The sequence below is a fragment of the Equus caballus genome, chromosome 17 (assembly GCF_041296265.1).
Source record: "Equus caballus isolate H_3958 breed thoroughbred chromosome 17, TB-T2T, whole genome shotgun sequence".
NCBI classification, from domain to species: Eukaryota; Metazoa; Chordata; class Mammalia; order Perissodactyla; family Equidae; genus Equus; species Equus caballus.
The window spans coordinates 21972164-21997156 of NC_091700.1; the positions used below are offsets into that span (position 1 = coordinate 21972164).

Consider the following 24993-nt stretch of genomic DNA (forward strand, 5'->3'; position numbering starts at 1 on the left):
AAATGGCCCAGGGGTATGCCTGCCTTCAGGCATAGCTGGATTTAGGGGCCTAATCAGTGTCTCCAGGACTGGTTATCTCCAGCTGGCTGGCTTTGTTTTCAGGCTCTGGAGATCAGCAAGATAGCTGCCAGCTGAAGTTCTAATTTCACCAGAAAAAGATGTTGCCTTTTTTGTTTCCACCGGCCTTCCAAAGTTGCAGGTTGCATCTCGTTGGCTCTGATTGGATCAGTACCGTCTTGGAAATAGCCGTGTCCAGAAGATGCTGTCGTTCTGATCAGCCAAGCCTGAATCCCGTGTTCACCCCACAGGGTGGGGTCTATACCATTTGAAAGACTCGGCTTGGGAGCGGACATGAGGATACTTTTACCAGAAAAAAGGGAAGTGGGTGGCACCTGTCTGAACAAGAAGTGTCCGCTATGGCCTGAGGGTAAGTTTCCCTTTTCCCTATTCTCTTCATAACTTCATCCCCATCCTCCGCTTCCAACTGTAACTCTGGTGTCTGTCCAGTTTTCTTTTTCTTTTGCATAGCTCATTTAGAACTTTCGTAAGGTAAACAGTGAAGGAAACCTAACAGAATTTGCCCTGCTGGGTTTCAGACTTGTTTGGGCCCCGTGGTCCCTTTTTGTTCTCCCTACTTCTCCCTTTTGGAATGGAACTGCCAATCCTATGCTTTCCCACCACTGTATTTTGGAAGCAGATAGCTTGCTGTCTGGTTTCTCGGATTCACAGATGGAGAAGAATTTGGCCCCAGGATGAGTCACACAATAGCTGTTATCTATAACAAACTTAAATGGTTGAGATGATGAAACTGGGGACTTTGAGTAGATGATGTTTAGATGAGATTTTTAGAGTTGGAGTTGGTGCTGAAATTGTTAAGACTTGAGGATGTTGGGATGGGGTGAATGTATTCTGCATGTGAAAGGACATGAATTTGGGACGTACCAGAGAGCAGACTGTTATGGGTTGAATTGTGTCTCCCAAAAAGATACACTGAAGTGCTAACCCTTGCTATCTTTGAATGTGACTTTATTTGGAAATAGAGTGTTTGCAGATATAATTAGGTTAAGATGAGGTCGTATTGGAGTAGAGTGGGCCCTGATCCAATGTGACCGGTGTCTTTATAAGAAGAGGGAAATTTGCACACAGATAGACACAGAAGGAAGTCAGCCATGTGAAGATGGAGGTGGAGCAAGGAGTGATGCTTCCACAAGCCGAGGAACGCCTAGGACTACCAGAAGCTGGAAGCAGCAAGGGAGCATCCTTCCTTAGAGGCTTCGGAGGACGCCTGGCCTGCTGACACCTTGATTGTGGACTTCTAGCCTCCAGAACTGTGAGAGAATAAATTTCTGTTGTTTTAAGCTCCCCAGGTTGTGGTACTTTTTTATGGCAATCCTAGGAAACTAAGACAGATTCAAGTCTGGCAAACAGTTTACTAATCGACTCTTTGTTGAATTGAATGGTGATTAAAACCTAAGTTAGAAAATGAGCAGTGTTCTGGGACGTCTCATTGTCACCAGCTGAATCCTCTTATTAGTCACTAAATGAAATAAACAGTTTCCTTTTTGTTCTCCCTAATGTCTTCAGAAATTCAGATAAGAGAGAAATCATAATATGGCTCCTTCGAGCACTAGAATGATAGCAGAACATTCTTTTCACAGGAAAGGCACATGCAAAGGACTCTTCAGATAATGGGAATGATAAAAAAATATTAAATAAATTATAATAAGCAATGTAAGTATTTTAAAATTTACTCTTGGAAAGACAGTAAGTTACATAGAATCAGTTTTAGGAATAACTTTCCTACTTTCAGCTTTTTATGATTATTACAATAATGAGAGTAGTTAATATAGTAAAATCATCTAATCACGTCTTCACCCAGCTCATTCTGATGGATGGTGAGGCAGCTTTGCAAACGCTTCTCTGTCATGAGCTGCTGAACAAAAGGAAGCCTGTGAAAGTTGTATCATCATCCTCGTCTGCAAACAAGCCATTGAACCTCTCCCCTCCTGTCACCTGCACCCACACCTCGTCCCCAAGCTTCAGCTGCAGGATGGTGCCACCCGAGGCCTGGTCCTCAGAGCTCGTGTACCCATCCTTGGTGTGCAATATTTTTACTCCATTTTTGACCAAAGATACCTGAACGTTCCTGGAGAAAACAGTGACGTGGTAGGTGAAGTAATAGACCCCGGCAATGTGGCAAGTGAATTTCCCCGTGGCTATGTCAAAATGGTTGAATTCGTTATACAGGATCTTGTCAAATTTAATGGGTACATCTGAAGAAGGAAACTTGCTCAGCACTGTGAGCCCCACAGTGAAAGCACTTTTTGGCAAGACTGGAGTCTCACCAATTTTCCCTTTTTCTCCTCGATCCCCCTTCCAGCCTCTCATTCCCCGGACTCCTGGCTCACCCTGGGGCCCCAAGGGTCCAGCATCTCCCTTGGGACCAGGCTTTCCAATGGGGCCTATGGGGCCAGGGAGGCCGGGTGGGCCTGACAGTCCTGTGTTGCCCTTGAGCCCTTCTGGACCAGTGGGACCCACATCACCTTTATCCCCCTTTTGCCCTTGAGGGCCAGTCTCTCCTCTGAGGCCTTTCTCTCCCATGGGCCCAACGAATCCCTTTGGCCCGTGTTTCCCTGGGGATCCTCTTGAGCCTTGATCACCTTTGACACCTTTTGCTTCAACTTTTCCATCTGCTCCTAAGTAGAACAAGCAAGAACAAAGGAAGGGACAATTTGTGAGGCATTACCTTGTGAAAAACAACTTTAGTTTTTCTGTTGTTGAGCATACAAACGAGATGAGGCAGAACACAGGTTCAAGATATGCTTAGATTTTGAAAATTAATTCACTCCTAAATTGCACACGCACACACACGCAAACACCATCTGACTGCTGTCTACTAAATTAGTGTCAGGGCTCACATTAGAAATTACGACTCTTTACCGTCTGGCTGCTGTCTGGCTGCTAAACAGTGCCGTCCTTAGCAGAACACGTCTTTGGAGTAGGGAAGAACTGTGAAAGGTGGATTAATTCAGGCAACTTTCAGTAGACTGACAGCCCGAATTCTGTGGCATCCCCTAAAAAGCTCCTCACTGGAGTGAACACAAAATAAAGTCTGCAGTGTGGCATTCACTGCTCTCTACTGTCCAGCCCAGCCTGCCCACCGTGCCAAGTGTGTTGCACTGTTCCTCATTCTGCCTGCAGGCTCGGTGCTTCCCATTTCCTCCACCTTGAGTGGAGAGTAGTGGATACGAGCACGGCCTCTGGAGTTAAATGCCAGGATTCAATCCTGTCTCCACCGCTTGTGCACAGTGGGACGTTAGGCAAGCTGAGTAGCCACCCACACCTCTGCTTCCTCATCTGTGACACTGGGATATACCACTACCTCATGTACAGGCTGTTGTATGAAGTGAGTCAATACATGAACAGCACTTAGAACAATCTAGCACAAAGCAAACACTCTCTGTGTTTGCCATTCAGACCGTTCTCCTTCCGCATCAGTCACAACGGTCCTCACTACCCTCAGGGCCCAATTCGAGTGCCCCCTTCGGATGCACTCAGTCAAAATTCAGTCTCGCTCCTCAAGGCGCATCCACTAATTCAGGCTTCTGCAAACTATGGCCCACGGGCCAACTCCAGCCTCTCGCCTGTTTTTGTGTGGCCCACAAGCTAAGAATGGTTTATGTTTTTAAGTGACCACAAATAATATTCTGCAATGCATGAAAATTATATAAAACTCAAATTTCTGTTTTCATAAACTGGAACACAGCCTTACTTATTTACGTAGCGTCTGTGGCTGCTTTTTGCTACAGTGACAGAGTTGAGTAGTCATGCGTCACTTAACAATGGGGATACATTTTGAGAAACACGTCATTAGGTGATTTCGTTGTTGTTCGAACGTCACAGAGTGCACTTACACAAACCTAGAGACAGCCTACCACACACCTAGGCTCCATGGCGCTAATCTTATGGGACCACCGTCATATATGTGGTCCGTCAGTGACTGAAATGTTGTTATGCAGTGCGTGACCGTGGTTGTGACAGAGACCATATGGCCTGCAAAGCTGAAAATATTTACTATCTGGCCCGTTATAGAAACAGTTTGCCAGTCTCCGCACTGAATCATGAGCTTCTGGAGAGCAAGAACTGTGTTGCTGTGGTCATTGCATCATCCTCAGAGCCTAGTCAAGGCCTTGTCCTTGGTAAGCACTTAATAATTATTGTTAAATCACTGATAGTTCGGAATTAGAGCGTGGTAAATGGAACACAGTTTCTGACCTCGTTCTCCTTTCTCTCCATTCACCCCATCCTTCCCTGGACCACCAGGACGTCCTGGTTCTCCTAGGTGGGAAGAAGAAGAGAGACAAGAGTTAAAATTCCGGTTCTGATTTTCCTAGATATTGGTCTCAATCAGTGACGGAGGCTGGCGAGTCCTGACACACTCTCTCCACACACACAAGTGCAGGTGGAGGGGGCAGGTGTGAGCGAGCAGCAAGGCTGCTGAGTTGTGTAAAAGAAGTGAATTATGAAATGGATTTAGTGGACTACCCAAGCACCCAGCTCCAAGAGGGCAGGATGAGAATGGAGTCTGCTCACTCAGATGGCCATGAAGGTGTCTTATGTGACAGAATGTGAGCAGTGACTGAATGTTGGAGGCGTGGGTGGCTTTCTCACTTCTGCTCCCTTCCTATCACCTTGTGGAGAGTGGAGTGGAAGGTTTACTAGCCTCCTATGAAAACACAGATGACTATGGTCACATGCTGCTATTTGGGATAGAAGGGAGGCTTCTGGAAGGATCTCTCTAGTGCCTTAGATTGGTGGTAAATGTCAGTGATCAAGTTGGCATGGCAGACCCCATTTGGAATCTCCAGCGAGTGAGGTTTTGCCGACCATACAAGAGTCCTGATGCTCAGAACAGGCTACCCTGAGTCCAGCTTCGGTGTTCTGAGTCAGCAGGATGGAAGTGGCTCCAGGCATGGTGACAGAAGAGCTCACTAGGCCACAGGGCACCCAACGCTGGTTCCCCCACCCGTAGGCATCCGATACTTCAGCACCACTGGCCAGCTGTGGGTGACAGGGGCAGGCTGGGCAAGCTTCCAGGTGCCGACACAGGACCGACATAGGCAGGTTTGTATCAGTGACAAGTCTGGTCTCCTGGGACTCCAGGCGGGGCGGGGAGCCCAAGCGCCCAACAGGCCCTGGGTCCTTGGAGTCTCTGAGCCTCAGTGACCCCTACAGATGCCCCCCCATCCCCCCATCACTGGCCCACTTGAGGAATGAGTCCTCTTCCCCTTTCTTGTCTTGGTTTCCCTGCTTAATTCTCCCTCCACTCTCTAGAACAGTGGCCTCCAAGCTTTCATCATCCGAGTAACAGAGTGAACATCCATCCTAATCATGTACATTTATATGTTTCTAAATTATGTACAGGTAACGTTCTAAAAACGTGTTCATTGTAAAACATGCACACAAATACCTGTGAAGAGGGTAAGCTAAAGATGAAGTTAATTTTTAGTGTGAGAAATGTGATTGAATGTACTTCTAAGAAAGAATATTTGGGGCTGGCCTGGCGGTGTAGTGGTTAATTTTGCCTGCTCTGCTGTGGTGGCCCAGGGTTTGCAAGTTTGGATCCCAGGCATGGACCTACACACCAGTCATCAAGCCATGCTGTGGCAGTGTCCCGCATACAAAATAGAGGAAGATGGGCACAGATGTTAGCTCAGGGCTAATCCTCCTCACGCAAAAAAAGAGGAAGATTGGCAACAGATGTTAGCTCAGGGCCAATCTTCCTCACCAAAAAAAAAGGAAGAAAGAAAAAAGAAACATATATGTTATATATAATACATATAAACTATATATAAAACATATATGCTTTGAAGAAAGATGTAACACTTGAAAGAATGAATACCATTGAGGAAGAAGGAGAAAGATTCAATAGGGGAGAAGCTGAGAAATCTGGTGTTGGATACATGAGCATTTGTCTTTATTTTTCAGCTATCTGAAACCTGTCTGTCTGAGACCTGTCTGTCATCTGTCTCCTTTTGTGTATATAAAATATTTTTAATAAAATTAAAAAATTAAAACCCCATACATTTGGAAATAAAACACACACACTCCCGCCCCACTTTGAGTCAGAGAGAGGGGATGGCTACCAGCAGGTGAGAGCACCACCTCACCTTGCCATGCCCCCTGGGCCAGAGGGTGCTGAGCTGCAGAAATATTGCCTTGGACTGGAGCAAAGTGTGCTCAGATTTTTCAGGAAAGCTAGAATGTGGCCCAGGTAGTTTGAGGTCATGACTGATGCCTGACTTTCAACCAGAAGAGTCTAAAGAAGCAGCCAACTGAAGCTGCCCGAAAGGCAGCACAGAGGACATCTGCGCTGGGAATGCCCACCGCTCCTGAGTCTGCAGGGCACGGTTCCGAGCTCCGTGCAGGCCAGGTGGCTGCCTCCAGAGGAGCCAGGCCTGAGATGATCAGTAAGGGCCTGCCAAGAAAACTGCTGCCAAGGCATGGGGACCCCAACAGCAAGAGAGCACAGGAAGAGACTGGGGACATTCAGGTGCACTTAGGCAAGCGTGCATTGCCCATCCCCAGGAATGGCGCAGAAGGTTCACAAAGAACCCCAGAAGAATCTCACAACAGAAAAGCCAGCGCTGGGTCATCTTCCTCAGAGGGCGCCGATGCCAGATTTTAACAGCAGCAACTAAGTAACAACTTCTGACCCCTCTTCACCGGCCCAGCCCGTCTCTGGAGTCAAAGGTGGTCCTCGCAGTGAGGAGGGAGAGTGGAAGGGAACGGTGGAGGACTCATCAAGACACAGGCTTGTCCTGTGCATGTATGCATACACACACATGCGCACGTGCACACACACACACACTCGCTGTGGTCCCAGTGTGGGGGTCGAAGAATGGATTTCATTAAGATTGAGGATTTGCCATTGTCTTGGACTGGGTTTTTTACCACCCAGAAATGAGACAGGTCTAGTGCCTAAAAGTGACATGGACTTACTGGGATGTTATCCAGAAGGAGACCCCACAGAACAGATTTGCAGGGCAGGGGTTGGAGAGAAATGACATTGCTTCTTGGTGACACTGCTTTCATCCAGCCCACCCAATAAACCCGCTAGACCACCAAACACCACAAGCAGGGGACACCCAGAAACACCTATACTCCATTCATCTGTACAGAAGACTTCCCCTACTAAGTAATTTGTTCTAATACTTGCTTCTCCAAGTCTTAACAAAGGCTTTTTAAAAATCCATATTCCAACAACATTTGCTGGCAAAGCATTAATTTTAGTCCATCTTGAAATTGCTTTCTGTGTCTTGTTTCAACCATTTTTAATTTAGCCAGAGGAACATCTTCTGATGTGATTAAGAAATCTCAAAAAAGGCTTCTAAATATTTATAAGTAAGTTTGGTGAAGACTTTGTACTACTTAATGCATTGCTGAGAAAAAACGGCAGTGGTTTGTGTGCACGTTCCACAGAATCCTGACATGACTTATTCATTGAGGTGCTTCCTTCTGTGAATAACCAATATCTCAGAGGACCATTTACGGCTAGGACGGGGTTCATGTTAATGAATGTAAATGTAAATTCACATGCTCAAAGTCTTAATATTTCTAGTTTTGGGCGGACTTGTTGTCAGACTGCCTGGTTTATTGTTGTTTTTCCTGGCAGTGCGCTGCTGAAGCGCACTGAGCACAGAAACGACGGCACTGCTATTCTCTGTGATTCCTTCATGCTGCATTATCACATCCACCTTCGATCTTCAGTTTCTTTCCGGGAGCACTGCAGACACCCATCCGCGTGTAACAGTTCCATAGCATAATCTGAATATCCCTGCCGGGCACAGTGCCTGCAACACCCCTCAGTGTGCTGAGGGCGGTGAGCATGGGAGGGCTCCCAGCCAGCCTGTTCACACTGTGGGGCTCCCACTCTTCCCACAGGAGGCGTGCCAGGCCCCGAATGACACACTGAATGAAAATAAACCAAGTGAGGCTACCCATGCCAATTCATATAGTAAATATTTTTAAAGCTCAATTTTTTTTCTTCACCTACATTTGTCTTTTAAAATGTCAATAGAAGTTTTTTTTTTTTTTTTTTTGGAGGAAGATTAGCCCTCAGCTAACTACTGCCAGTCCTCCTCTTTTTGCTGAGGAAGCCTGGCTCTGAGCTAACATCCGTGCCCATCTTCCTCTAGTTTATACGTGGGACGCCTACCACAGCATGGCTGCCAAGCAGTGCCATGTCCACACCCGGGATCCGAACCAGCGAACCCCAGGCCACCGAGAAGCGGAACGTGCGAACTTAACCACTGCGCCACCGGGCCGGCCCCCTCAATAGAAGTTTTGATGTTTTCTTCCTGCACTCAGATCATTCTGCTTGTGTCTTAGGTATGCGACTCTGTGGTCAGACCAGGGCTCAAGAAACCCCTTCAAAAGTCATCTGGTGTTATGGAAACCACACACATCCTGGCTTTTGCAAATCTCCTTCCCAGAGGCTGGATCCTGTCCTCTAGTCCCCAAACCTTGGTGCGGGTCCCAGCATATGGCATAGACACCTGAGGAGCAGCTGTGCACTTCAGGTCACTGTCCGTTTTTTGTGTTCTCGTCACTCCGCATCATCTGCTTTCCCACGGGGCAAGGTGGTGACTCTCACCTGCACCACAGCTAGGTGCTGTCTGCCAAGTGCCTAGCAATCAAACCCCTCTGCAGGCCCCATGTGCCAAAGGTCCCTCACACCTGTCGCCTGGGGCAGATCTGTGACGTCATATAACCGTACTCCTGAAAAGGGTCTTGTAGCATCAGAGATGATGGCTCCCAAACAGGCATCCCCACTAGAGGAGAAAGTCCAGGAGGACAGGGTCCTGTCAGTCTTGCCCTGCACTGTCCCCAGCACCTGACCCAGACTCTGGCCTGGAGCAAGCTCTCCACACGCGTCGGCCTGGTGAGGGGTGGATGGTGGAAGGGGATGAGCAGGCAGGTGATGACCACACGGATGATGAGTGAGTGAGTGAGGTAAAAGGCACGGAGGGACAGATGGAGGAGCAGCTGAAGGCTGCCAGGGGTCAGTACCTGCATCCCCTTTGTCACCCTTTGCTCCATCTCGTCCGTCTCTTCCAGGCAAGCCGTTGTGACCAGGATTCCCCGGGATGCCAGGGTGCCCCTGCCTGCACGTGTCCTGTGAGTTCACCTTCCCTGTGCAGATTCCAGTGACAAGCAGCAGCCACCAGATCCTCATGGCTCAGGTGTCAGAGCTGAACTAAAAGAAGGAAACACAGACCAAAAGGAGAAACCTTTGTCGCTGGGGCCACGACACAGCCTCTGTTCCTTGCACTGTGAAACGGACCCACCCTGGTCAGACTTCGACAGAATGGTCGGGGCAGGTCAGGGGAGAAGCAGGTAGAAGACTTCACTGTTCACCATCAGAAGGACATTGTCCTTGGAAGGATGTGTGTGATTGGGATCACTCTTAAGGGTGAGTGATTAAGGCCGAGTTCCATGTCAGGATACTTCCACTGACGATTTCACTTGGGGAAAACCACTTTTTGGAGCTAGAGAAGAGAAAGAGATTAATGCTTACTTATCTCACAGGGCTGCTGTAAAAACCGAATTTGATCACAATGTGCATGACAGCGCATTTTAAATTGTAAAGCAAACATAGAATTAGCATTTGATCCAGCACTCCCGCTCCGGGGTATATATGCAAAAGAACTGAAAGCAGGGACTCCAGCAGATATTTCTACTCCCGTGGTCATAGCAGCATTATTCACAATAGCCAAAAGGTGGAAACAACACACATGTCTGTTGACACATGAATGGATAAACAAAATGTGGTATATTCGTACAATGGAATATTATGCAGCCTTAAAAAGGAAGGAAATTCTGACACATGCTACAATGTGGATGAACTTAAAGACATTATGTGAAGTGAAATAAGCCAGACACAAAAAGACAAATAGTATATAATTACACTTATACGAGGTGCCTAGAGCAGTCAAATTCATGAGGATGGAAAGTAGAATGGGGGTTGCCTGGGGCTGGGGGAGGATGCTGGGGAGTTAGTCTTTAGTGGGGACAGAGGTTCAGTTTGGGAAGATGAGTCCTGGAGACGGATGGTGGTGATGGTTGCACAACAACGTGAATGTATTTAATGCCACTGAATTGTACACTTCAAAGTGGTCAAAGTGGTAAGTTTTATGTTGTGTATATTTTACCACAATAAAAAAAAAAAGTTAAGTTAAAAAATAGTAAAGTGTTCCAAGCAGTCCTACTGTGATTAGATGTGTTTGCGGTTTTGTTTTATGGGAGGCCACTATGAAGAAGCCCACATGCACACACACCAGAGGGCACACAGCTTGAGAAGTACACTTTCAAGTCCCCCAGTCAAGTTAACGATTTGCTTTCCAACCTCATCATGAGCTAAGTCAATGCTGAGACCTGCAGGAGAGAAGTGAATTAGGAGACGTGTTCTTGACAAAGAGGACAAGGCCAGACACCACAGTCGTGTGAGCACGTGGGATTTGTAGGCCCTCCTGCCCAGTCAGATCTCCCCAGGGAGGGGCACGTGGCACCACAGCCCTCTCCTTCATGGCCCCTGTCATGGTAGGAGGTTACAGTTGCTTATATAATTGCATGACTAACAATCAGACTGTATCTTCCTCATTATTGTGTTCCCAGTACTCTAACTTAAGCCTGTAAGATCAGGTTGAATAAATATGTGTTGAATGGAATGAAAGTATCATGGTAGATATCTTAAGACTTAAAGAAGATAATAACAGGAGTGACATCAGCATGATGGCAAATTGAGCTTGCCCAGGACTCTCTCCCTTCCAACATACAACAAAAAGGAGCAACCATATTCCAACAAAAAAATATCCTGATAGCACAGGAAACCTCAGAGACCCACAGCAGCCAAACGACAGAGGGCAGAGAGGCTGGAGTCCCCTTTGGAGGAGCTGGAATGGGGTAAGAGAGAACTTCGCTCCCTCCCCTAAAGACTGGGATCACTGCGGCGGGAGGCTCCGTGAGGGAAGGAGTGGGGGAGGGGTCGCACATTCGCAGGATCACCCAGGACTCCCTAAAGCCCTTGCAGCCCAGAGGGAAGCCCTCTAACGGGGCAAAAGCTTTCACATGGGGTGACCTCATCAAGCCAAGACCCCAGGAGACCAGATAGTGAGAGCTGATTGGGAAACCTGGGTCTGTGTGCAAGAGAAAGTGCCCCCCACCCCACACTGTGCTACACCATCTTGGCTGAAGGCGGAGGGCTCAGAATACGCATCTCTCGACCCCCATGTAGTGGCGACAGGCAATAACTGCAACCGAATAATATCACTATGTGAAAAAAGCGTTCTAGCATCAAACAGATGATAAAAACTCCAGACCAGAAGACAAACAATAAAAACACAGAATTATGTCCTGAGGACTTGGAAATAAGTGAACTATACAACAATGATTTTAGAATAGCTATCATCACAAAACTCAATGAGGTAAAGGAAAATATAGAGAAACAAGTCAACGAGTTCTGGAGTTACTTCACAGAAGAGATTGAAACTATAAAGAAGAATCAATCAGTAACAGTAGAGATGAAAAATACAATGAATCAGATAATACAGAATACGGATTCCCTGAATGCCCGTGTGGACACCATAGAGGAGAAAATTAGCATAACTGGAGATAGACAGGTTGAATGACTCCAGACAGAGGAAGAAAGAGAACTAAGAATAACAAGAAATGAAGAAAATCTCCAGGAAATAGCCAACTCAATGAGGAAATGCAACATAAGAATTATAGGTATACCTGAAGGCAAAGAAAAGGAGAATGGAGCAGAAAGTGTGCTCAGAGAAATAATAGCAGAGAACTTTCCAAATCTAGGGAATGAGAGAGAAATGTGTGTGGAGGAAGCTTTCAGATCTTCTAGATATGTCAATGTAAAAAGACCTACTTCTAAAAAGGGCAAAACTGAATGACAAAGAAAGAATACTCAGGGCAGCAATGCAGAAGAAAGTAACTTACAAAGGAACCCCTATCAGACTTTCAGTGGATTTCTCTGCAGAAACCTTACAAGCTAGGAGAGATTTGAATGACACATTCAAAACTTTAAAAGATAAAAATCTTCAGCCAAGAATACTCTATCCAGCAAAAATATCCTTCAGATATGAGGGAGAAATTAAATCTTTCCCAGACAAACAAAAGCTAAGGGACTTCGTAGCCACAAGACTCCCCCTACAAGAAATCCTCAAGAAGTCCCTCATATCTGAAAAAAGAAAAAAAGGAAGAAAGGGGTCACAAAACACAGAGTAAGGAGACAGATAGAATCAGAATAGGATAGCAAATATTAAACTATAGCATTAGGATAAAGGGAATAAAAACACCAAAAACAAAGACAATCTTATCACTTTAACCACAAACTCACAACACAAGTTGGAATAAGAGGTGAAAATAATAACTTAGGAGAGGAGGAGGAAAGGCACTGAATCAGTTTAGGTTAAGGAAATAAGAGGCCACAGAAATGGACTATGTTATGCACGAGATTCTGAATACAAACTTCAGGGTAGCCACTAAGCTAAATATCAGAACAGAGACACAAAAAATAAAATAAGGAAAAAGCTAAGAAACCCAGTTTTGGTTAGGCCAAAGCACACAGGACAAGAAACAAAAGAAATGCAGGAAAACAAGATAATGAGTGACAGAATGACAGCATTAAGCCCTCATGCATCAATAATCACCCTCAATGTAAACGGATTGAACTCTCCAATAAAAATACACAGAGTGGCAAGGTGTATTAAAGAACAAGATCCAATAATTTGTTGCCTCCAGGAAACACACCTCAACCCCAAGGACAAACACAGGCTCAGAGTGAAGGGGTGGAAGACGATACTCCAAGCTAATGGCAAACAAAAGAAAGCAGGTGTTGCAATTCTTATATCAGACAAAGCAGATTTCAAGATAAGGCAGGTAAAGAGAGACATAGAGGGTCAATATATAATGATCAAAGGGACACTACATCAAGAAGTAATAATGCTTATAAACATCTATGCACCCAACACAGGAGCACAAAGTTCATAAAGCAACTACTAACAAATCTAAAAGAAGATATCAAATATGACACAATAATAGCAGGGGACCTCAACACCCCACTCACATCAATGGACAGATCATCCAGACAGAAAATCTAAAAGGAAAGAGTGGAATAGAATGAAAAGCTAAAACAGTTGGACTTAATAGACATATATAGAACACTCCATCCAGAAACAGCAGAATACACATTTTTCTTGAGTGCACATGGAACATTCTCAAGGATAGACCATATGTTGGGAAACAAGGCAAGCCACTATAAATTTAAAAAAATCAAAATAATAACAAGCATCTTCTCCGATCATAATGCTATAAAGCTAGAAATTAATTACAAGAAAAAAGCTGAGAAGGGAACAAAGATGTGGACACTAAACAATATGCTATTGAACAAGTAATGGATCATTGAAGAAATTAAAAAAGAAACCAAAAAATATCTGGAGACAAATGAAAATGATAACATGCCATACCAACTCATATTGGATACAGCAAAAGCTGTATTAAGAGGGAAATTCATTGCAATACAGGCACATCTTAACAAACAAAAAAAATCCCAAATAAGCAATCTCAAATTACACCTAACTGAATTGGAGAAAGAAGAACAAACAAAGCCCAAAGTCAGCAGAAGGAGAGAAATAATAAAAATCAGAGAAGAAATAAGTGCTATTGAAACAAAAAAGGCAGTGGAAAGGATCAATGAAACAAAGAGCTGGTCCTTTGAGAAGATACATAAAACTGACAAACCCCTAGCCAGACTTACAAAGAAAAAAAGGGAGAAAGCTCAGATAAACAAAATCAGAAATGAAAGAGGAGAAATAACAACAGACTCCACAGAAATACAACAGATTATAAGAGAATACTACGAAAAAACTATATGCCAACAGAATGGATAACCTAGAGGAAATGGATAAATTTTTGGACTCCTACAATCTCCCAAAGCTGAGTAAAGAGGAAGCAGACAATTTGAACAGATCAATCACAAGTAAAGAGATTGAAACAGCAATCAAAAGCATCCCAAAGAATAAAACCCCAGGACCAGATGGCTTTCTTGGGGAATTCTACCAAACTTTCAGAGAAGATTTAATACCTATACTTTTCAAGCTATTCAAAAAAATTAGGGAGGATGGAACACTTTCTAACACATTCTACGAGGCCAACATCATGCTGATACCAAAGCCTGACAAAGACAGCACAAAAAAGGAGAACTACAGGCCAATATCGCTGATGAACATAGATGCAAAAATTCTCAACAAAATTTTGGCAACCCGAATTCAGCATTTCATCAAAAAGATCATACATCATGATCAAGTGGGATTCATACCAGGGACACAGGGATGGTTCAACATCCGCAAATCAATCAACATGATACACCACATCAACAAACTGAGGAATAAAAACCACATGATCATCTCAATAGATGCAGAGAAAGCATTTGACAAGATCCCACAGCCATTTATGATAAAAACTCTGAACAAAAGGGGGATAGAAGGAAACCACCTCAACATAATAAAGGCCATATACGACAAACCCACAGCTAACATCATACACAATGGGCAAAAACTGAGCGCCATCGCCCTGAGAACAGGAACGAGACAAGGATGCCCTCTATCACCACTCTTATTTAACATAGTACTGGAGGTCCTGGCCAGAGCAATCAGGCAAGAAAAAGGAATAAAAGGAATCCAAATAGGGAGGGAAGAAGTGAAACTCTCGCTGTTTGCAGACGACATGATCTTATATATAGAAAACCCCAAAGAGTCCACTGGAAAACTTTTAGAAATAATCAACAACTACAGCAAAGTTGCAGGGTATAAAATCAACTTACATAAATCAGTAGCATTTCTATACTCTAATAACGAACTAACAGAAAAAGAACTCAAGAACACAATGCCATTCACAATCGCAACAAAAGAATAAAATACCTCAGGGTAAATTTAACTAAGGAAGTGAAAGACTTATACTATGAAAACTATAATGCTTTCCTGAAAGAAATGGATGACGACATGAGATGGAAAGACATTCCATGTACATGGATTGGAAGAATAAACATAGTTAAAATGTCCGTTCTACCTAAAGCAATCTACAGATCCCAATCAGAATCCCAGTGACATTCTTTACAGAAATAGAACAAAGAATCCTAAAATTCATATGGGGCAAGAAAAGATCCTGAATTGCTAAAGCAATCCTGAGAAAAAAGAACAAAGCTAGAGGCATCACAGTCCCTGACTTCAAAACATACCATAAAGCTACAGTAATCAAAACAGCATGGTACTGGTACAAAAACAGGTGCACAGATCAATGGAACAGAATTGAAAGCCCAGAAATAAAACCACACATCTATGGACAGCTAATCTTTGACAAAGGAGCTGAGGGCATACAATGGAGAAAAGAAAGTCTTTTCAACAAACGGTGCTGGGAAAACTGGAAAGCCATATGTAAAAGAATGAAAATTGACCATTCTTTTTCACCATTCACCAAAATAAACTCAAAATGGATGAAAGACCTAAAGGTAAGACCTGAAACCATAAGGCTTCTAGAAGAAAATGTAGGCAATACACTCTTTGACATCAGTATTAAAAGGATCTTTTCAGACACCATGCCTTCTCAGAGAAGGGAAACAAGAGAAAGAATAAACAAATGGGACTTCATCAGGCTAAAGAGCTTCTTCAAGGCAAAGGAAAACGGGTTTGAAACAAAAAAACAACCCACTAATTGGGAAAAAATATTTGCAAGTCATATATCTGACAAAGGGTTAATCTCCATAATATATAAAGAACTCATACAATTCAACAACAAAAGATAAAACAACCCAATCAAAAAATGAGTGGGAGACATGAACAGACATTTCTCTAAAGAAGATATACGGATGGCCAATAGGCACATGAAAAGATGTTCATCATCAGGGAAATGCAAATCAAAACTACACTAAGATATCACTTTACACCCATTAGAATGGCAAAAATAACCAAAACAAAAAGTAACAAATGTTGGAGAGGTTGTGGAGAAAAAGGAACCCTCATACACTTCTGGTAGGAATGCAAACTGGTGTAGCCACTATGGAAAACAGTATGGAAATTTCTCAAAAAATTAAAAATAGAAATACCATATAACCCAGCCATCCCACTACTTGGTATCTATCCAAAGAGCTTGAACTCAGAAATTCCAAAAGTCCCATGCACCCCAATGTTCATTGCAGCATTATTTACAATAGACAAGATGTGGAAGCAACATAAGTGCCCATCTAATGGTGACTGGATAAAGAAGATGGGGTATATATATACAATGGAACACTACTCAGCCATAAAAAAGAATAAAATCATCCCATTCACAACAACATGGATGGACCTTGAGGGAATTATGTTAAGTGAAATAAGCCAGATGTAGACGGACAATCTCAGTATGTCTCCACTCATATGAGGAATTTAAACATGTAGACAAACAGAACAGATTAGCGGCTACCAGGGGAAAGGGGGGATGGGGGTGGCCACAAAGGGTGAAATGGTGCACCTACAACACGACTGACAAACAATAATGTACAACTGAAATTTCACAAGATTGTAAACTATCACAAACTCAATAAAAATTAACTTAAAAAAAACTACTTGAATTCTCAGAAGGCAAAACAAAACATAAAGCTGATGTGACTGATTAGAGCCCAGATCCTCAGGCAGCTCTGAAGGCAGCGTGTGGCTGCCCAGCCCTTCAGAGTTAACAAGAAAATGTCCATATCTTTGACCCCGTAATCTCATCCCTAAAATTCTCCTCGGTAATCCAAAATTCGTGTGCCAAAGATTTCAACCCCAGCACTATCTATAATGGCGAAGAAGGGCATGCTGTGTAATGTGTAAGAGTAGTGGTTTAGGAAGCAGAATATTACGGAACCACTAAACTGATTATGAAGGTTATGTAGAAATATGTAAAAGATATATGTTGTGTTGAATTTTTTAAAAGTAGATTAAATGCTGCACGTGTTATGAGGGTACCATGTAATCACACAGGCGTATTGACACAAACTAGAAGCAAGCCTATCCAAATGAACATGGTTACTCTAGAACGCCAGGGTTATGGGAGTGTTTCCTTTTTAAAAAATGCTTTTTTACAGTGTCTATAAAAATATTTCCATATATATTGTAAAACCAGCTCAATTCTGTCATCCAAAGGATTGTACTGCCATCTTCTGGAAGCCTCTAAATATCACAGGGTCCAATTCAATGCAGAGTATTTTTAGAAAAGGAAATACAGATGTTTCCCTTTGAAGTCACAAACTTACGCCACTCCAGGAAATGGAGTTTTCTTCGAGCCAAATTCCATGAATAATCTACACCAGGCTCTTCTGTTTAACTCAGAAGTGACCAGTAGCAGTCAAATCTAAATTATACAGACCAACTTCTGTTAAGAGGTCTACATTTTTTCTTCTTACGTTTTTCCAAATATGTGTTACAATTATTCCGGTAATAGAAAGGCCACAAGATCATAAAGGTATGAAACTGAAATAAACTCCGTTTTGTTCTCCAGCTAGAGAAGAGCTGAGATAAAAGCAAACCTTTGTCCTTCTGTGGCTCCTTCCCCAGTTTTGCACTCGACAGAGGCAGCCTGTGTCCAGCTTGCTGTTACCCCCTAGCGTGAAGATGACCGTCAGCAGTGATTTTGAATAATGGAACATGCTTCGCTCCCATATAAGCAGTGAAATCAACTGTGGCACTATCTCCAACAAGGAACCATAGAAGAGGGAGATGAGGGTTTGTACAAGGAATACAGTAGAAATTATATTAATATGTTATTTTAAAAAATAGAAAATTACATTTGTGCTACTCACAGAGTCCTGGGTTGGATGGCCAGTTTCATGAGTTCATCCACAGTTAATAGGCCCAGCTTCTAATTCCTGTGTCTGGTGTTTCTCCAAAATGCAATAGAGCCATTCCCATCCGTCGCCCGTCCTTCCCTCCCGCCCTCCCTCCATCTTCTGTCACCCGATCACGGCCACCACTCCCCCTTTGTTCTCCACCCTGACCTAGACTAGCCAGCACTGATCAGACACCAACCTGGGAGCTTTTGAAGATAGTGACTGCATCTTTCCATTTTCTTATTTTTAGGACCTCACAGTCAAATGTTTGTTGAATAACTAAATGAATGAAAGAATATTATCTTGGTTCCAACTGTGTGCAAATCATCACCTGGGTAGGTGAGTGGATGTTAAAGCCAATCGTCGTAATGCTTTTGGTGGAGATCACTAGTTTCTCCAAAACCCCTTCTCAGCTTCTTCCGCGGGAATAGAAATTCTAGCTGAGCATGCAGCTGCCCACGGTAGACTATTGAAGGCCAGATATTGCCAGGAAACTAGATTCTGGCCAGTGGGAAGTGAGCAAAGGTGCTATGTGCAACTTGTGGAGCCCAGCCTTAGAGGGAGGCAGTGAGCCCTTCCCTGTCCCTCCCTGTCCCTGTGGCTGGGGTGCACATGGGGTGGTGAGCCATTTAGAGTCCCAAAAGGAGGGTGACGCTTTGGGGATAGAAAAATCCTAGTCTCTGATAACTGCACAGACCAGACCTGGCCCAGCAGCCCATCTTTGACAGGAGAGAGAAATATACTACTAACTTGCCTACTAAGCTTCTGTTATTTGGGGTCTGTTTTATGCACAGCTAAGGCTAGATCTTGGCTAATGCAAGGTTTCTGCTGTCAAAGGTGTGGGCACTCATCCACAGTGAGGAAGGTTTGTGCACGTCGTAGTCTGTTAGCCCAATAGTCAGAGTGGCTGAGGACTGCCTGGGTATACACCCCTCCTGGGGACACATTAAAAAACCAACAATCGTCACTGCCTGAGACAGAGGAGTACAATCAGTGATGCCTGGAGAACAGATGCAATCAGTCTGCTGAAGGCTGAGTTCACGGGGTCAGAAGCCTTGGGGAGCCGCTATGACCTCATAAATCTGATGCACTGATGTGGTTTGGGGCAAGGAGGCACAGGCTGCAGATGACTTTGGAGGTACTGTTTTTAGCCCCAAATAAAACAGGGTCTTAGTTAACTTCTTATTTCTGGGCTGTTTCTCCCATGCTTGACCTGTTTTTCCTTCACTACTGATTTCTCGCTAAAAGGTTACTCAGTGGCCCTCCTGATGAATTTTCTCCAAGGACATGAGATCCCTAATTCACAGCCAGGGTTGAGAGTTTCTACTCTTTCAGAGTCTTACTTCCCCAAAACTAAGATTTAATAAACACCTGCCAGAACCCAGCTGAGCAACGTTTACTAGGTCTCCAGACCTCTGAGCCTCTGATACTTTTGTGCATAAAATGCAAGGGATGGACGAACCCCCAACATCCCTCCCAGATTCGAAAGTCTAAGATTCTAAAATCTCTGAATTTCCTTCACTGACCATTTCCTTCCAGGTGCTCTATACATTGTACACTTTATATATTTCTTCTTCAACCTGTTGAAGGGGCTTGTTTGTAAACTACACTGTGTAAATCAATATAGCCATAAACATAAAAATGTACACATTGAAATTTGTGCAAGACAATCTATGAGCTTCTCTAGAAAGCTGAGTAGGAAAGTCTGCTACTCTCATGATTTGTCCCGTGGTGTGCAGAGTTCTGGCCGAAGATTTTCAAAATTCTACTTTTCCCCCGTTTAGCCTCTTCCTCAGAAGGGTATTTGAACCGCTGGCTCCTTCCCTCCCCAACTCCACCGACATCTGCCTACTTTGCAGATAATTAGCAGGATTATCACACTCTGATAATATAAGAGCTGTTTTAGGACACCAATGCCTTAAAATGAATGTAAAGAAATTGTTTTCTAATGCACTTACCTGACCCCCAGGGCTGTGGGCTGCACCCAGGTGCTGGGCAAACCAGGAATTAAGGGCCAAGGAAGGAAAATCCTGCCTTCCTGACCCCGAATTCCCAGGTGGATGTATCTACAAAATAGCAGGAAGAGGCGGGAACAGAGTCGGCACAAGATGTCTTGGAAGAGCTTCAAAACTTGCAGCCGCTCTGAGTCAGGTAGCAACTTCACCAGCACCATTTAGTTCAGAAAAACTCGCTCCCTTTGTCTTGTAAGGTACACTTTCTTTTTTTTTTTTTAAAGATTTTATTTTTTTCCTTTTTCTCCCCAAAGCCCCCCGGTGCATAGTTGTATATTCTTTGTTGTGGCTCCTTCTAGTTGTGGCATGTGGGACGCTGCCTCAGCGTGGTCTGATGAGCAGTGCCATGTCCGCGCCCAGGATTCGAACCAACGAAACACTGGGCTGCCTGCAGCGGAGCGCGCGAACTTAACCACTCGGCCACGGGGCCAGCCCCTTGTAAGGTACACTTTCAACCGGAGTCTGTAGGTAGGAATCCCCACAGCAGGTTTCTTCCCTTAAAGGGATGATCGTGCCTCTGCTTGAGCAGCTGGTCAGCTGACCTTGGTCAGTTATGGGCCAACAGGGCACACCTGAAGATGAACAGCACCAGGTCTCATTCGGATTCTGGACCATTAGAACTGACGTCATTTAACTAGCCCTTTCCAGCTTCTGCATAATGCCTTTAATTTTAGGCATTGGTGTACATAAGGCTTTAACACCCATTCCCTTCTCTCTCACACACACTCCTACCTGCCACTGAGAAAAATATGGTGAAACTACTTTTTCAATGCCATGTAATCATTGATTCTTAACTTTTCCCGGTGACTGTCTGTTAATGTTAACCTCCAGCTTAAAAATAGCATCAAGAAGACACGATTTCTCAGAGGTGCTGAGGAGAACTGAGTTGGATGTTAGAGGCCACATGGAGAATGGGCCATGTGGGTGTAAGGTGTGGGGGCCTGGAATTGGCCACCCCAAGATATGTCTCTTTGGCTTGAGGATTGATTGGGGCTGGTTACTTTTAATAAACTGCACACAGGAAAGCAACTCTGAAAAGCAGAGTTTACTCACCCCTTGTTAAGAAACATTTACATTGTAACGGAAATCTCCATCTGTAAAGGTGTCTCCCTCTCTGTACCAGGAAGAAGGGGGGATGACCTTATCTCTAGAAACTCTTTATCAATGCCAAAGGCAAGGACTTAAATCTGCATCTTGTTTACTGTACTTGTGTGGTAATCTCCCATAACTGACTCCCCTCACCCCCAACATCCTCCTTTGTCTTTAGCTGAAGATGATATTTAAAATGGTGGTTTCAGCCATTTTGGTGAGGTGCTCAGCTTGCCTGAGCCTCTCCCATGTATACATGTTATAAAGCTTTGTTTAATTTTTTTCCTGTTACTCTGTCATGTGAATTTAATTCATTCTCTGGCCAGAAGAACCCACAGTGGGTAGAGGAAATGTCTTCCTCCCCTACAGTTTGGCAACTTGGACAGGATAAAATTTCACTGGCTGGACACTGCTCCCTCCTGGACTGCTACAGCCAAGAGATCCCGGACCACTGATGCCGGCAAGAGGTAAGAGTTGTTACCATGTCAGTCTCCCAGATCTCTGCCTGCAGGGTCCACTGGAAGCAAGAGTGATGAGTTTTTTTTGCTCTTCTAAATTTAGATTAGCAGGAGAAAATGTCCGTGAGGCTAGCTTCTTGGATTCAGCGACTCTAGGATTTGGTTGAGTACTCATTGATTGTAGATCCTTTTCCTCCCAGTGATAGTGCTTTTCCTTGTCTCTGTCTTTTTTTGTTGTTTGTCATAAGACACTGGCATCTCTATAAGCATATTGTCTGGGTTTTTTGTCTTGTTCTATGTCTTGAGTTTTTGGCTTTGTGACCTTTCTGGTCTCCGCCATTGGAGGATGCATGTACTGTTATGCATCTTGGTGGCCAGTAGAGCAGACTGGGGTTCCAGGACACACTCTCTTTGTACGGCTGTGTTAGCTCTTAGGGGAGTTTGTCATAAGAGGTCCCAATTGCTTTCATAAGGGGACTTTATCATCTGAACCTTTGTTGCTTGCTGTGCAATGAAGGTCTTTACTTTCTTAGACTATTTTTGGAGTGAACTTTCTGGATCTCTTTTGGGGACACCTCTTTGTGTCTTGGTTAAGATTTTGGTTGAGTTGCCATTAAGATCCTACTTGTCAATTTGGCCAGACGATGGATCATTTAAATTCGGAAAACTTCTAAATTGGGCGAAAAAAATTGTGAGAGCTCTCATCATAATTTTTATTGGTACCTATGAAAAGGCCAAATTAAAAAGGAAACACATACAATAAAATAATGACTAGGCTTAAGACCCTGACTCAGGTTACAATTGAATTGATGAAATATAAAGGTCTAAGTGTTGACAAGATTATAAAGGTTGGAATGCTTGAGCTGATTTTCTTTATAAAGAGGTTATATCAACTTTGCCTGAGTATGTTTTAAAATGTCTGGCTGGGAATACTTCCTTACGCAATATTATAAGACTAAGACCTGTTAAGTCCTGCCCATGGGTCCTGTCCCCAAGCTGCAGCTCTTCACTGCCCATGGGCCCTGTCCCCATGCTATTTGAATAAAGGAGCACTATTTCCAGACCTTGAGAGTCCAAGAAATCTTTCTTTTGACTCCTTGGCTCGCTGAGCCCACTTGCTTCACCAGCTTGTGAACTGAAGTTATAGTCTTTCTTGTGCCTTTCTCTTTTCCAAGGATGGATCTAAATTCACTTCTCCATCAGGAACCTTCTTGGACAGCTGTATGAATCCACGTTTGCTGCCCATGGCTAATCTATGGGGTAAATTGTGGCATTCAGCCTGAAGAGAATCAGTACCTTAAGCCTGAGGGTGATGGAGAATGAATTAATTCATTGCTTCCTAATTCTATCTCTAATATATAAATTTTACATGGGCACAGGTCAACCACTTAAGTCATTAGGACGGTGGCCAATCTCCAAGACTCCCGTGGCAGGTTTCTTTTCCTAAGGCTGGATTGGCATCCCTCCCTATGCCTCCTGACCACTCCAAACTGCGGGAAAGTCCCAATCGGGACTCCAGTTCAAGGAAAGTACCAGACTCTAAACTTTGGTTGAGTATGGGAACCCCTTCTTGGGAGAATGCCTCCAGGAAACAATTGGGTAGAATGTCCCCCAGACCAGCAGAAAATTCTTGTCTGTTTTTCTCTATTCTTTTATCTTTGGGACAATTCACCCAGCACTTATGACTGCCAGGCATAATAGGGAAGGTATATAAGGGATGCAATGCAGGGGGACACCCCCATCGCTCCTTGCTACAGGGACCCCACAGGCAGAATGGGTAGGATGCTGCCCTAGGTTCAGGGGAGATTTTCAAGGTAATGGACTCTTTTCTTTCATGTCTCTTAAAAAAAGTTACAGTGGCCATTTTGGGCTCCTTTTGAGCTTTGCAACTGAGAAAGAAATTTTTAAAGCGTCAAAGCCTCCACCCCTGGAAGCCCCCGCTCTGGTTTCCAGGCCTGATCACCCCAGCAACCAAGTGGGGTGCCCTCTCTTGGCGATTGACTCGTTAAGTATTTTAGGTGCCTACTGAGTCAGTTATGAAGATAGGAGACCTTTGATTTATTCTGTGAACTGTCCTGCTGGGGTAGTGTGCCCCAGCAGGGGAACTGGCGTGTGACCCTTATCTTAATAACCCTCAGGAAGAAGCCATGAGGGTGAGGCCTGATCTCTTTTCCTTTCTATCTGTTTGTCACCTCCTTTATTGTCACCAAAGTTCAGGCTGGACCTAACCAGAACCTGGACCTCCTGGGCTTAACTCTCAACCCCGGACACAGTGAGCCCCGGCCCCCAGCCAGCTCCAGGCCTTTTCCTCCTGCTTCCCTGCCTCGCCTTGTGCTGGCTCAGGGACTAAGAGTCCGGGCTAAGTGGGACTTAGCTAGATCTTATAACTATGTTGATGTCTGCAGTCTTGCTCTGCACCCTTTCTCTGGCCGCTGTCAGTTGGACACCAGCTTTACTGCCATGGGGAATGCCTCAAACACCCCCAGAGACTCACCCCGTGGGTGCATTTTAACTAGTTGGAAATGCTTTCAATTGGGTGGTTTATGCCCCCAAAACTCCATCAGAAAAAAACCACAAATGAGTGGTTTCTTTGTGCTGTTGTGATGAAGTTAATTCCTAGGACCCCCCTCCCCCAAAAAAAAGAAAAAAAAGGGGGGGGGGAAGGCCATAAGTGTGCCATTGCCAAAAAGAAAAAAAATCTAGCATCTTGAGTGTCTTCTCCACAAATATTAGTAAAAAGTCTCAAAATTTGGATTCATAACTAGGGACTTTGTATTATTGTACTTGATTCATGGCAGTGATTTTTAAAACAATAGGTGTGAAGACTCTGTGCATGTGTGTCTATATGTATCTTGGATGTGTGTGATATTTTTACCCCTGGATGGTATGGCCAAAACTAAGAGCTCTGTTTAATTGGATTAAAGTAAGTGCTTACATAAATTCTAAATGCAATAGAAATTAACCCAACGTCTTTTAAGTTAAGATGATATAGATTAATCTTTGGTTAATGAAAGTTTAAGTTTGTTGGTTTGATTGAAAAGGCATGTCCTCAAGAGTTGTCAGCATTTGGATATGATGCAAACACGCAGCCTGGGTTTACTAGCTTGAAAAGAAGGAAAACAACTCATGTTATCCCTGTTACAAATTTGTCAGGATAATAACTTTAAATGATAGATAATTTTGTCTAATAGCTCATGAATTTTTGTAGGCAATCTAAATAAGTACTGGGAACGAGTAAACTAAACACATGTGAAAAAGCTAAAAGTATTGGGTAAACTTTTTAAAATAATTCCATCTTATGACATGTATACTTAAAATAACTTCCAAAATCTTTTTGGCAATGAAACTTTGAAGTTTTGCTAGGTTAATTTAAATGATAAAATTCATTGAGTACCTAGATCATTTCCAAATAAGATATTAGACGTTAATTAATCTACTTTTGGCTTCTTATTGCAAAAGAGGCTAAAAGTGTTTTGGTCTATTAGAAAGTATGCCTTGTGTTTTATTGTGGAGTGGTGTG

The 24993-nt window shown here is 43.8% G+C and overlaps 1 protein-coding gene across 6 annotated transcripts; it reads right to left on the bottom strand.

Annotated features, from left to right (window-relative positions):
• Positions 1-1732: 1732 nt before the first annotated feature.
• On the bottom strand, positions 1733-19991 carry C1QTNF9 (C1q and TNF related 9). 6 transcript variants are annotated; one of them, XM_023621393.2, is made up of 5 exons: positions 19873-19991; positions 9073-9259; positions 4276-4338; positions 2137-2696; positions 1733-1930 (listed from the first exon to the last, which is right to left on the bottom strand). In XM_023621393.2, exons 2-5 carry the CDS (start codon positions 9236-9238, stop codon positions 1856-1858), a joined length of 864 nt encoding a protein of 287 aa, XP_023477161.2. In that variant the 5' UTR covers positions 9239-9259; positions 19873-19991; the 3' UTR covers positions 1733-1855. The 6 variants fall into 6 exon arrangements, with proteins under 6 accessions (XP_023477161.2, XP_070096204.1, XP_001490125.2 ...); XM_070240103.1 differs by adding an exon at positions 9351-9551 and having other exon boundaries at positions 1733-2696; positions 19873-19948; XM_001490075.5 differs by having other exon boundaries at positions 1733-2696.
• Between the last annotated feature and the right edge of the window lie 5002 nt (positions 19992-24993).

Bases quoted from the DNA above. Each gene is read 5' to 3' on its own strand.
- C1QTNF9 (XM_001490075.5), bottom strand. From the start codon at position 9,238: ATGAGGATCTGGTGGCTGCTGCTTGTCACTGGAATCTGCACAGGGAAG. The intron at 4,339-9,072 runs GTACTGACCCCT...CTTCCCACCTAG, and splicing joins GGGTGACAAAGGGGATGCAG to GAGAACCAGGACGTCCTGGT. The intron at 2,697-4,275 runs GTCAGAAACTGT...TGTTCTACTTAG, and splicing joins TGGAGAGAAAGGAGAACGAG to GAGCAGATGGAAAAGTTGAA.